The sequence below is a fragment of the Nycticebus coucang genome, chromosome 5 (genome assembly GCF_027406575.1).
Source record: "Nycticebus coucang isolate mNycCou1 chromosome 5, mNycCou1.pri, whole genome shotgun sequence".
NCBI classification, from domain to species: domain Eukaryota; kingdom Metazoa; phylum Chordata; class Mammalia; order Primates; family Lorisidae; genus Nycticebus; species Nycticebus coucang.
The window spans coordinates 46517798-46532237 of record NC_069784.1 but is presented as its reverse complement, the minus strand read 5'-3'; the positions used below and the strand labels follow the sequence as shown (position 1 = coordinate 46532237).

The 14440-nt window shown below is 40.5% G+C and overlaps 1 protein-coding gene across 9 annotated transcripts in view; it reads right to left on the bottom strand.

Annotated features, from left to right (window-relative positions):
- The window catches only part of SLC22A15 (solute carrier family 22 member 15), an 87470-nt gene that overhangs the window by 17529 nt on the left and 55501 nt on the right, over positions 1-14440 (bottom strand). For all 9 annotated transcript variants that reach the window (XR_008380157.1, XR_008380151.1, XR_008380152.1 and 6 more), the window contains exons 7-8: positions 11406-11546; positions 5844-5929 (exon numbers count right to left, since the gene is read on the bottom strand). Coding sequence is in view for 2 of the 9 variants with exons in the window: in XM_053591368.1 (XP_053447343.1) it covers positions 5844-5929; positions 11406-11546 (227 nt within the window). In the remaining 7 variants the exon portion in view is untranslated. The remainder of the gene's footprint in view (positions 1-5843; positions 5930-11405; positions 11547-14440) is intronic.

The following is a 14440-nucleotide window of genomic DNA, read 5'->3' as shown; positions in this document are numbered from 1 at the left end:
TCTTTTTCTTTGATCCATGTGTTTTTAGGAAGATAATGTATAATATCCAAATATTTGAGGATTTCCAGATATCTTTCCTGTTGATTTCTAGTTGAATTTCATTCTGGTTAAATAACTGATTTTTTTTTTCAGTTTTTTTTTTTTTTTTTTGGCCAGGGCTGGGTTTGAACCCACCACCTCTGGCATATGGAGCCGGTGCCCTACTCCTTTGAGCCCCAGGCACCTCCAAAATAACTGATTTTTGTAAGTTTTCAATCCTTTTAAATTTATTGCAACTTGTTTTATGGCCCAGAAGATGGTCTTCCCTGGCAAATGACCTGTGTGTAGTTCAACCAGGTCATGTTGTGGTTATTCAAGTCTCTGTATTTTCTGTCTATTTTCCTATCAATCATTAAGGGAGGGGTACTGAAGTATCCAATTATAATTTTCAATGTCTATTTTTACTTTCAATTCTTTATCTTTTTGTTTAATGTACTCTTGAATGTGTTATTAGAGGCATACCCACCTAGAACCATTCTAGTCTGTTGATGAACTGACCACTTTCTTACTATGTTTGTAGTTTCCATCAAATTTGCAAAGTATTTGACCATCCTCTTGGCTTTTTCTTTATCTCTTCCTTCTGAGACAATTACATATATGTTAGGGTGCTTGATTTTGTCCCATAACTCACTGAAATTTTGTTAGTTTTTTTTTTTTAAGAGATAAGAGTCTTACCTTGTCACCCTTGGTAGAGTGCTGTGGCGTCACAGCAACCTCCAGCCTCCAGCTTAAGTGATTCTCTAGCCTCAGTCTCCCGAGTAGCTAGGACTACAGGCGCCCGCCACAACACCCAGCTATTTTTTGTTACAATTTGGCCAGGGCAGGGTTCAAACCCACCACCCTCAGTATATAGGCCCGATCTTTTCTTTTCTATTTCATTCTGGATAGTTCCTTTTTTTAAGACTTTAAATTCACTGATGTTTTCTTCTGTAGTGTTTAATCTGTCATTAATCTCATCCACTGCATTTTTTCAAATATCTGTAGATGTTCCAAGTGTGTCTTTTTTAGGGCTTTGATTTTTCTGCTCATTATGATCATGTTTTCTGCTACCTTCTTAAACATAGAAAGAATATTTATAAAAGTATTTTAATGTTCTTGTCTCTTAATTCTATCATCTATGCCATTTTGGTTTTATTTCTATTGCTTTTTCTCCTACTTGTGGCGGGTATTTTCCTACTGACTTGCATGCCTGGTGATTTTGGTTGGAGACCACAGCTTTGAATGTCCCATTGTCAGGTGCTGGATTTTCATATATTCCTTTAAGTCTTATTGGTCTTCGTTCTTTGATGCAGTTAGTTACCTGGAATCACTCCATCCTTCTGAGTTTTGTTTTTAAGCACTTTTAGGGCAAACGGAGAATAGCCGGACCTGGAAGGTCTCTACCCGATGGTCTGTGACTGGCTGAAGAGGACACAAGCTATTTGGAGCTCTGGACTCCGGCCTGTTCTGCTGTTCCTTCCCACTAGCGGTCTCCCCCTGGACTCAAACATTTCTTCAAATGTGTGCATATATCAGTGAGCAGACAAAGACCTTGATACTCCCTCTGCAGACTTCTGGAGTCTATTCTCTATGTATCTTATTACCTTCAATATTTTTCCTAGTAAAGTCTAGCCATTTTAGTATCCCCAAGCTTTGTTTCCTCAATTCAGTAAGAAAGCCAAGATTTGTTGGGTTCCCCTCCCTGCACTGTGGCCTGGAGACCCTGAGTTGGGTACTCTTAAGGCTCACCTTGTTTACTTTCCTTTCCTCAGTGATCACAGTCTATCTTGTGCAGTCTGTTGTCTGATGTCTGGAAATAAACATTTCTTATATATATAGTTTCTGGTTTTACAGCTGTTTAAAGCAGGAGGATAGCTTGCCCCCCTCACTATCATGGCCTGAAGGTAAAGTTCCCATATTATTTTTCATTTTTATATAATATAGTCTTTCATTGTTACTTCTGAGTCACTAATTTTCCTTATTAGATAATAAGCACTTTGAAGCCATAAACTAGGTCTTGGTTATTTATCTCAGACACTAGAGAAATCAAGTGTATAGTAAGCATACCAAAACTGGGAAAAGAAATGAAATGTAAAGGTTCCACCAGAGCTGAGTCTCAGAACACTTCCTTCAACTATGAAATTTATTTTAGTCATGTGCCAGGACTTCCTTGTGTCCAGAGTCTCTGGAGGGACCACACTGCCATGAACCCTGCCAATAAGAGGCCAGTGCTAGTCTGACAACTCACGTTCTTAAACCCGTCAGGCCTGCCCACAGAACAATTAAGAACTGGCCCTAATCAGGGAGTGCTGATCCTCTAAGGATACTGTTTCACTATTTGCAATGAACATTTTGGTCCTAAAACTTTAAGAGGAGAAAACAGCATTCCCAAAAGAGCAGAGTTGGAAAGATCTGAAATCTGAATCCCAGATGTGCTTGCTTACTTACTGTGTAACCTTGGACAAGTTGCTTAACCAATCTGTGCTTTCATTTTCTTACAAAATGGAGATATTATGCTAAGGGCACAAAAAAAGTTATACACGTTTGAAGAAAGGAAAAAAAATATATTAAAATTGTAATACTCAAGTCCCATTTGACTTTTGCAATTACAAGAGGTACAAGATAACAAATATTCAGTATATATTAACTATTATAATTTCAATATAGCTTTTTCCTTTCTTAAAACGTGTATAAATTTTTGATGCCTTCTGAATAAAAACTTCTCATATGAAAAAAATATATAGCAAATACTGTAAGGTTAATTAGGACCCTCCAGGCTAGAATAGACTTCGGATAAAATGTCTGATGACCAATCTAGGAAAAAAATGAGTGGCCACCTGCTAAAATTCTCAGAGAAGAAGATTTACTTGGAGGCCAATCAGTCGGAAACATGTCATGGGTAGGATATGGCTATCTAATAATTAAAACCACAGGCTGAGAAATGATAATCTATTTTCCAGCTTACTGGCTGTCTCTCTTAGAGATATATCACCACAATATCCATGAATGCCCCAGATTCAGAGAATCACAAACACGCTAAAAAAAAGAGTTGGTGGGAGGGGGCACTTACGTTGGCAGAAAGGAGCAAATGAAGGCATGTTTGATAGGAAAAGTGAGGACAAATGAGCAGAAAAAGCAGTGAGAAAATGAATGGGCTCCCAACTAACACAACATGCTAATGCACTGTAGAATTTTTCGAACTTCCAGGTCTTTTTCTTAATATAGACTTGCCAGAACTTTTATAACATGGACCTTAGAGTTTCGAAAAATTTGAGATTTAAAAAAGCTATCAAAATATTGTAAAGAGTAAATATGAAAGATTTCAAGTTTAAAGACTAAATATCTATTATGTCAAAGAAGAGTCGGGGAGACTCTATAAGTATAAAAAGGATTGTACCAGATAAAAAAAAAAAAAGGTGAACATGTATTTTCCATCTTAGTGAGGAATTAAATGAAAGGGAACGGATTCGACTATAGTGGAAAAGGGTCATTCTGGCAGTAATGGTTACTAAACAGAGGAAAAATTTCTTAAGGTTAAAACCAATCCATATGAAATACAGAAATAACTTCCCTGGAAATCTTTAGACATGGACTAGATGCCCAAGTACAGTGGAGGTGTCCTGTTCCTGCGGCAGGCTGATGAGCGTCAGAGGCCTCCACGAGGCTGCTCCTGCTCAGTGTCCACCCCCCTGGAGGCCTTCACGAGGCTGGTCCTGCTCAGTGTCCACCCCCTGGAGGCCTCCACGAGGCTGCTCCTGCTCAGTGTCCACCCCCCTGGAGGCCTCCACGAGGCTGCTCCTGCTCAGTGTCCACCCCCCTGGAGGCCTCCACGAGGCTGCTCCTGCTCAGTGTCCACCCCCTGGAGGCCTCCACGAGGCTGCTCCTGCTCAGTGTCCATCCCCCTGGAGGCATCCACGAGGCTGCTCCTGCTCAGTGTCCACCCCCCTGGAGGCCTCCACGAGGCTGCTCCTGCTCAGTGTCCACCCCCCTGGAGGCCTCCACGAGGCTGCTCCTGCTCAGTGTCCACCCCCCTGGAGGCATCCACGAGGCTGCTCCTGCTCAGTGTCCACCCCCTGGAGGCCTCCACGAGGCTGCTCATGCTCAGTGTCCATCCCCCTGGAGGCCTCCATGAGGCTGCTCATGCTCAGTGTCCACCCAGGGACACAGTGAACAAAGGGCTCCAGCTGCTCCTTCAAAACAGACCAGAACCAAGCAGAGTGGTGTGCGCTGGTCTAGAGGAGAGACCCCCCCCATCTGCCTTCTCTGTGGAGATTTGTTTTGTTATTTCTGAGAGATAATTTCAACAAAGGGCTACTTGGGGAGTGCTTGAGGATGGGTTACCTGTGAGTTTGAGTAAGAGGGAGAAAGGGCACTAATTGGTCTGGCTTGCAGAGGTGTGACAGGTTGTGAGTTTGATTCTAGTAATAAGGAGAAGTGTGTCTCTATGAGGAGGTCAGAAAAACAGACTTATCTACTGCTGTAGGCAGAACACAAACAATCTCCTAAGGTACCTGTGGAAAACAAGACCTGCCAAACATAAAACTCTAGTGGTAAGAAGCCTGTCACTGCCTGGCCCCAGACAGGCAGAACTGGGCACCTGGCCCCACAGGCCCACGGCCGGCAACGGCCGCGGAGCTCCCCCTCCACCTGGCACTAGCAGGGGCATCCATCTGCGTAGAGAATGAGAAATGGCAAACTTGCTGAGTTCTCTGCTTTCCACAATTCCATGAAAATCATTTGAAAAGGCCGCTCTGAATATTGGGCAAAATCTCTAACTAATGAACAAACTACGGTCTGGACTCAGGACAGAGTTTGAAGAAGCCGAGTGGGTAACTGAAGGGTCACAAAACAAGGAGAACAAATGGCTTTGGGGCCTTTAGTAAGACACGGGCACAAGTGGACCTCAGGGAGAAGAGTTTACCAAAGGAGCATTTCATATATAATATGCTCTGATGGATAGTAAAGTTTTCATGCATTTCCAGGAATTATCAAAACTTTATGTCAAACCATCTCCTACTAGGAGTGCAAGCTTTGTCCTAGAGCCTTATCAAAATCTAAAAGCCCCTGAAACAGGGCTTTTGTTACACTGCATGTCCCAGCCTCTGACAGTTGTGATGGCCCGTTCCTCTTTGTTGAGAGCCACAGACAGAACCGCAGTCCCCAAGGCCTCGTGAGAGCTAGTACAAAGACTGAGAAACAGCAGCATCTGCGGAATTTCTCCAAAGGGACAGTGACCAGGTTCCACGGGGATGCCAAAGGGACTTTTTTGGAAGCTATGTTTGCAAAGCAAAACTACCAATATATATATATAAAAAAAAAAAGTTTCCTAAAGAGGTTTTATTTATACTTTATATAAGACTGAGAGAATAGTATCACCAACAGTGAATAATATTCCTATTGCTGTTGCTTTTGGTACTACTGGGGTACCCTAAGAATACTGAGCATACCCAAGCCACCTTTGAGAACTGCAATCTTGTGGTTAGCTGAAACGAAAAGTGCAATGTGCAACCCTAGACGAGTTTCTTTCGGTGCCGAACTAACTGGTCCTCATTACCATCAAATAAATAACTCTCACATCACCAGTATTGCATCCTAACCACCCCAGATGGTAGCTTAATAGCCCGAAAGAATTAATAGTGCACCTCTATTCACCCAGGGAAGAGTTGAAGCAATGGAAAGAATCCGGCCCATTATACCCCACACAATTGCTAAATAATATGCAATCAGAGAAATGAAGCCTGGCATATGGTCATGTCCCTACTACACTGAGATTCATTGTAATGAAAGTGCTGTTCAAAACCCTTACAGAAATTCAAAAGGCATACCTTTCTTTTCTGGAAGAAACATTACAATAAGACAAGCCAGTCCTCCTAGGCACAGAAATGCTGCTAATGTCCGCTTCCGGCCAAACCTAAACGACACAGACAAAGGACACGTTTCCCTTATAAATCTTTTTTTTTTTTTTTTTTTGTAGAGACAGAGTCTCACTTTATGGCCCTCGGTAGAGTGCCGTGGCCTCCCACAGCTCACAGCAACCTCCAACTCCTGGGCTTAGGTGATTCTCTTGCCTCAGCCTCCCGAGTAGCTGGGACTACAGGCGCCCGCCACAACGCCCAGCTATTTTTTGGTTGCAGTTTGGCCGGGGCCGGGCTTGAACCCGTCACCCTCAGTATATGGGGCCGGCGCCTTACCGACTGAGCCACAGGCGCCGCCCTCCCTTATAAATCTTATAAACTCATCTGCTGCTTCTTCCCAACCTTTCCTTTTAAACGTCTTCAGTTTTATTATATATGTTTATCTTTTCTTATGGTGAGATGACTAGGACATACAATAAATAACCATCACAAAACCAAGGAAAACATGCTCGATAGCAGGACAAAGGGATGTAAGAGGGAGAAGATCACAGAATTAGTCCATTTCCGTAAGTGTTGACTATGTTTCAGACACTGTTTAAAATGTTTTCCATCTATTATCTTATTTAATCCTAATGATAACACCCTAGGCATATACTGCAATATTCTATATTCTAGTGAATGAGACTAAAGCAAAGAGAAGGGAGACTTTCAGTTCATCTTGTTTTCTAGTTACCTGAATCTTATGGAGAAAAGTTTTAAACATTGTAAAAAAAAATTAAAAAAAGTCTCTTAAAAATACAAACAGAAGAAACCAATTTATAAATACCCACACTTCCATATGAACTATAACCCAATTACAGCCCAAGATGAAGGGGAAAGAGGAGGGGGAGGGGAGGGGACGGGAGTGGGGAGGATGGGTGGAGGGAGAGTAATTGGTCAGACCACACCCATGGTGCATTGTACAAGGGTACACGTTAAATCTACTAAGTGTAAAATATAAATGTCTTAACACAATAACTAAGAAAACGTGGTGAAGGCTATGTTAACCAGTTTCATGAAAGTATTTCAAATTGTATATACAACCAGCACGTTGTACCCCATAATTGCATTAATGTACACAGCTATGATTTAATAAAAAAAATACAAACAGAAAAGATTTCTTGGTAATGGATCAGAATGAAGTGAAATGTATCATATACTTTATTAAGAGGAGTTATTTTCAAATGATAGCCCCAGGCTTTGAGGAACCATCACATTAGTAAGTCTCCCTTCTTCAGGGGCCTGCAACATACCAAGTGCTATGCTTGGGACCTCAGTGTTATGTGCAATTTTGATAACAGTTTTGCCAGGGGGATTGTAGAATCCCTAGATTGAGAATGAGCAGGAGCAGAGGCTTAGTGAAAGATCTTGTCAAAATAATATACTTAACATATGGTGAAGACTGGATCTGAATCCAGGTCTGCCTGCTCTCAAAAGTAGTGAGCATTCCTGCTTTAGATTTTAATTTTGAATCTGGGTGGCAAGAGGGGAGCCTTCTTTACTGGGTCATTTCGCTGAGTTTAGCAGTCAGTATTAAATGCCTTTCAAGTGACAGGCACCACACTGGACCGGCACTAGGGTCACAAAGACACACAGGATGACCCCAGAAGAGCCTTCTTAGAACACTGCCTGCTTCCCAGAGGTCTGCAGAGGAGGCTGGAGCAGACAAAGGAGGGGCGTCTGGCACCACCGGGGCTGTGGGGGAACAACGTGTGAATATGACGTCAGCCCCAGTTCTGGGGATATGAAGAGAGTAAACTGGAGCCTCTAACTTAAAGGTCAGCAGAGCAACTAAGAAAAAAGCCTTCAATTTAGCAAAATCAAAACCCACCCTTCACAATGCTCTAGACCAGTGTTTCTCAACCTTCCTAATTGCTGCATTGTTGCAAATGGAACAAAGGGATCGCGACCCACAGGTTGAGACCCGCTGCTCTAGACTAAAACATCCTGATGATAGCATGAAGCACAGTGCGATAAGAAGCCGGTTTTTGATTAGAAAATTATTTCTGGATAATGAGAAATGATATAATCTAATTGATTCCTAGCCCACACAAAACAGAATTTTTAATTGCCTTTGTCCAGGGGCAAAGTAACAGAAGTGAACTCAGAAAACTGAGGAAAAGGTGCTCTATAAAATAACTTTAAAAATGTATTTCAAAACCGTTTCACTGAAAGTGAGTAATAAGCAGGATATATTCTTCTCCCTCAACAGAGTAAGTGGGTCTTAGAAGATAAGAAAAATCTTTTTTATAAAATGACTTCTTTTCCTTTGGGTAGATACCCAGTAGTAGGATTGCTGGATCAATGGTAACTCTTCCATTTATTTCTTTGAGGAATCTCTATACCGTTTTCCATAGAGGTTCTACTAATTTGCAATCCCACCAACAGTGTATAAGTAAGTGTTCCTTTCTCTCTGCATCCATGCCAACATCTATTGTTTTTTTCTTTTTTTCACTTTTTAATTGCAGCCATTCTAATAGGGGTAAGGTGATGTCTCATTACAATTTAAATTTACATTTCCCTGATGATTAGTAATGCTGAGCATTTTTTCATGCCTGTTGGCCATTTCTCTATCTTCCTTCAAAAAACTTCTGTTCAGGTCTTTTGCTGACTTTTTGATGGGGTTGTTTGTTTTTTTTTCTTGCTGATCTGTTTGAGTTCCTTGCAGACTCTGGATATCAGTCCTTTGTTGCACTTATAGCTTGTGAACATTTCTCCCATTCTGTGGCTGGTCTGTGTACTCTGTTGATTATTTCCTTTGCTGTATAGAAGCTTTCATTTAAATTTATTTATTTTTGTTGTTACCATATTTGCCTTTGAGGTCCTAGTCATAAATTCTTTGCTAAGCTGATGTCTAGAAGACTTTTTCCTACATTTTCTTCTCGAATTGTTTTGGTTTCATGACTTGCATTTAAGTCTTCCATCCACCTTAAGTTAATTTTTGTATATGGTGAGAGATAGGCATCCTGTTTCATTCTTCTGCACATGGCTATCCAATTTTCCCAGCACCAATAATTGAATAGGACTTCCTTTCCCCAGTGTACATTGTTGTCTGTTTTGTCAAAGAGCAGTTGGCTGTAAGCAGATGGTTTTATTTCTGGGTTCTCTATTCTATTCCATCGTTTTATGGAGCTATTTTTATAACAGTACCAAGCTGCTTTGGTTATTATAAGCTTTTTAGTATAATTCAGCGGTTCTCAACCTGTGGGTCACGACCCACGGGAACTGTATGAAAGGGTCGCAACATTAGGAAGGTTGAGAACCACTGGTATAATTTGAAGTCAGGCAATGCGATGCCTCCAAATTTGTTCTTTTTGCTTAAGATTGCTTTGGCTATTTGGGCTCTGTTTTGGTTCCAGATGAGTTTAGAAATGTTTTTTCTAGATGTGTGAAATATGACATTGGTATTTTGATGAGGACTGCACTGAATCTGTAAATTACTTTGGGCAGTATGAACATTTTAATGTTGATTCTACTAGTCTATGAGCATGTTGTATTTTTCCATTTGTTTCTGTCATCTATGATTTCTTTACAGTGTTTTGTAGTTCTCCTTATAGAGATCTTCCACCTTCTTATAATCCTAGGTATTTTATTTTCTTTTAAAACATTTTTTTTCCAAAGCCTCAAAAAATAAAATATATTTATAAATAAAAATAGAAGATAATTTCAAAAAACAGATCATGCCAAATCTTATAGACAACAGAAAAAGAAGAACTACTTCAAATTCATTCTACTTCATCTGGATATACCTGGTATTAAAATTGGAAAAAAAAATTATTATAAAGGAAAATTACAAACATATTTCACTTATAAATGAAGATGCAATGTCCTAAACAACATATTAACAAGTTGAATTAAAAATTATTGTTCAAATAATGTACAGGTATTTTATTTTCTTTGTGGCTACTTTACATGCTACCGAGTCCCTGATATGACTCTCAGCTTGACTGTTATTAGTAGGTAGAAATGCTAATTATTTGTATGCACTGATTTTGTAACATAACACTGCTGAATTTATTTAATAATTTAGGAGTCATCTGGTTGGTGGAGTCTTTGGGATTTTTCTAAACATAAAATCATATCATCAGTGAACAGGGATAGTTCAGTCTCCTCTTTTCCAATTTCGATGTCCTTTATTCCTTTTTCTTTCCTGATTGCTGCAGCTAGGACTTCTAGTACTAAGTTGAATAGACAGGGTGACAGTGGGCACACTTGCCTTGTTCCAGTGTTTAGGGAGAATACTTTCAACTTTTCCCCATTTGGTTTGATGTTGGCTGTGGGTTTGTCCTATAAGGCTTTTTAAAAAATAATTTTAAGGCATAAAACAGACACTTGTACTTGAATGTTCATTGCAGTACAGTTCACAGTTCAAAGGTGTGGAATCAATCTAAGTGTCCATCAGTTCATGAGTAGATAAAGAAAATGCAGCAGGGCGGCGCCTGTGGCTCGAGGAGTAGGGCGCCGGTCCCATATGCCGGAGGTGAAGGGTTCAAACCCAGCCCCGGCCAAAAAAAAAAAAAAAAAAGAAAATGCAGCATATATATACCATGGGTATAAAAAGGAATGAAATAATGTGTACTGCAGCAACTTGGAATTGGAAACCATTATCCTGAGCAAAGTATCTCAGGAATAAAAAGGAATACATGTCCTCTTTCATAAGTGAGAGCTAAACAATGGGCGAACCTGGGCACAAAGAGATGTAAAGGACACTGGAAACCAAGAAAGGGAGAAGGGTGAAGGAGATGAGGGATAGAAACTTACCTGTCAGGTACAATGGCCACTATTCTGGCGATGGGCATTAAAAAAGCCCCAGCTTAAACATTACATCAATACAAAGAATCCATATAACAAAAACATTTGTACCCCCTTATTATTTTGAAATTTAAAAACATAACACAAAGTCTTTATGTTTTCTTTCCTTGCCCTCTTATAAGAACTTCTAAATGTTATTAATTGATTTTATGGAGTTTTACCCACTTAAAGCTAATAATCCTATCTCTTAGAATCGACAAATTATACATAGACTATTCAAAGACCCTCTGATGGTGATATTCAATATCATTTTAGGGAAGGAGAAGAAAGATGGCGGGTTGAAGGGAGGAGGGAGGGGGATTGGTGTGCTCCCACTTAGTGGACACAAGGTAAGGATACAGCACACTTCTTGGGTGTGGGCCACAACTACAAGAGGGACTCTACCAAATACAAACACTGCAACCTAAAAAAAATACCATTTTAGATTTCAAATATTTAATATTGGACTGGAATCTGTCTAAAAGCTATAGGAAAACTCATAATTATGACACTCAAGAAATACGACACTAAAAAATGAAATCTATTAATAATTGTATTTGGCCTAAAAGAAACTCTCATCACCATGGAGTAATCATCAGAGACTGCATATAAACAAAGACACTAATATTCAGGTAGTTGCATATTTAAGAGTGTGCGTGTGGGCACGTTTTCTTTAGTTACATTGTATTTGTTCGTACTCACCATTTTTGGTTTATCAGGTAGATGCAGAGAGGGTAAGATGGGATCTCTATGAGGCCAGACAGGGCCAGGTTGGCATAAATACTTCCACCTAGATCACCTGCACTCAGGGTCAGGCCATAATACACCAAGCTGCACACAAACCTGCAATTGGGGGTCAAAGAACAGGGAGGGAAGAGACAGAAAAAGAAAAAGCACTTAAGAATTTGCCAGAGAAGATTCCAATTTTGGTTCAATACAATGCAATCTGCTACAAGGAACAAGCTTGACTCTCCCACTAATTGTTCTGTCTTAATCTAAATTCCTATACCAGGGGGAAAAAATAATGGGGCCTTGGAAATGATTTGAGTTATATTGGTATGTTACACAAACCAAATGAATGGCCAGCCACTGAAAGATGAAAGACATTGTTTGTGCTTTCAGCAAGCACTTTTACATTTAATAGACATCAATGACCCTATTTTTTATTCAATTCAGTCATTGATGGAACATTTGCCCATAGGCGGTTGTGATATCATCAGAATGATTCTAGAGAAGAACTCCCATGGAGAAGGCCAGCAGAGGCTGGTATTGACTATGTGGGCAGAGAAGTGATTGGATCTTTAGAGGGTCACCTGCAGGCCAGAAATGACTGGCACGCCAATCCTGATGATCCAGTCACCTGCCAGTTTGGATCTAACCTCACCCTGCGTGCAGCGGGTGTATACTCTATAGACACCCAGAACAGGAGAAAACAAAGTAAGTCATTAGTGTATTTTACACACACTGTAATGTATTTTACAAACACTGAGGGAGTGCCTCCTGGGTGCAGGCCTTGTGGGGGGCACCAAGCTTATCTCCAGCAATCTGAGAACTAAAGGCCGAGCAGCAGGGCCAGAGTGTCAGCACGAAATTCCAAATCAGGGCCTTCTCAAACCGAAGGTGGTAACAGAATCTTTTGTGCCTAGGAAACCACATTATTAAAAACAACACAAGAGAATGGAACAAACAAAAACAAAACCCTGAAACTGGACTTTATTAGTATGTGAGTATATCTGGTAAACCACAAATTTCTATATAAGCAGTAAAACATCTGAGCTTTAAGTTCCTCAGTTTTTATGCATTTGTAATTCAGTGTGACCAGTATTTAGTAAGAGGAAATTCTCATTTGTTTCCATTTAGTTTTGCTTAGAAAAAAGTCTAATGAGCTGTGGCTATGATGAGATCAAATAGGAAAGCAAACATTTCCATCTCTTCCACAACACAGAAGTGGGCCAAGTACCCCAGGCTATTAAGAATGGGTCACAGTAATGTAAGGAGAGAGGATGGGGAGGAGGACAGAGGGACCCCTGGAGCTAGACTGGCCAGTAGTTCATCCCTCCCTAGCAAATGAGCCAGAAGCAGCAACTACTTCCTATTACTTCTTACTAGAACAGAGCTGTCACTCTGTTACTAAGGATGATAAGCAGAGTTACAGCCAGGCCGTCATGTGTCAGGATGCACAGGGACACTGAGCTGTCTATTTTCTCTGTCCCCTAGGCACCTTGTATGTAAGCAGAAGACAAATTTAAATCATGTAGTTCTCTAAAATATTTTAAAACTCCTTTCCATCAGCAGTAGAGATCCTCCTCCCACTATACCGCTATTTCCCAGTAGGTTGTCTGCATTTAAAATGGCAATTCCAACAAAGCAATTCCAGCCACAAGATACATACACACTTCCTCGACCAAGTTGTGATGGTATCCAGTCAGGGCAAGAATAAACAAAGCCAATCGGGACAACACAAGTATTTAGTTACCAGCTTGTGGTCAGAGTGACTAGGGGAGCATAAGCCTTGTCACCCCTAAGGCTGGGTCTCTGCTTTTCAAGTTGCCTTTCTAGAAGAGTTGGTCATTGGGATCCGTAATGACAGCTGCTGAACTCATTTCAGTTTTCCTATGTGCCCCAGACAAAATTTAAAATGTTTGCCATAATATTTAGGGCATCAAAGCAGTATTAAAAAGGCATGGGATGTTAAACACAGAAGTATAATTTTGATCCCCAATTAAGGCTTTCTTCAATATAGAGCCACAGAAAAGACTTTAGAAATTTATAGCATCTTCAAAAAGAATAGCAATATGTGGAATGACATTGTCTCTATTTTCATGAGGTTTAACATTCCAAGCCTGGGGGGAGAGGTTTATTTGGCTGCATATGAAATAAACAGGGATAGCTTCACTGGCCCTAAGTCTAGTTTTTTTGTTTTATCCACTGCATACCAGAATTGGGACGTCAGACGTGTAAAACATAAAAATCTTAAACAAAAATAAAAACAGTGAATATCAATCTCCAAAAGTAGGAACTTGCTCCAAGACAGAGTGTTTGACTGGCTGTCTGTGACAGGTGAATGTTGAGTTTTATGAAGCCCTAAGTATCATAATATATTTTGGGACTATTTGCTTTTGAAGAGGCAGAACCTCGAATTAGTAGCACCTATGCTATATTGTTAAGTTTGGTTTTCAAAAGTTCTCTTAATCTCCATGTCTCCAAGCCTCAACAGGTATTATGCAAGTGTGATATTCCCAGCACTGAGCTGGTTCTGTGGGGGAAGGGAGTAGTTGGTGTAACACGGCCCCCAACCGTAGAGGCCGTGGCCAGTGTGTCTGCCTGCACTGTCTGCCACCAGGGCTGTGTTACCCACAGCTCAGCACTGGCTCTCCAGGCTGCAGCAGAATGAGAATAAGTGCTTTGAGGAGCAGCAAAGAGAAATTTATTACTTCACTGGTAAAGGAGGGAAAGTGGCAGATTATCCTCCCGAAAGACCAAATTTCCTGAACATAAGCAGAAACAGAGGTTAGGAAAAGAACATCATGATATAGAAAAATACCTCTGCAGCTTCTTATTCTCAAGCTAGTGTTCTTGTTTAGCTTATACATGAGATCACTTTCCTATAACATCACTTTCCTTTGTCTCCACATGAAAGTACAGAGTTCCACACAGCTGTAACAGAGGGATGGTCTGGGGGAAAATGGCAAAAATGTTTTCTACCTTTTAAAAACTTCCCCTGTGCTTTTTGGAAA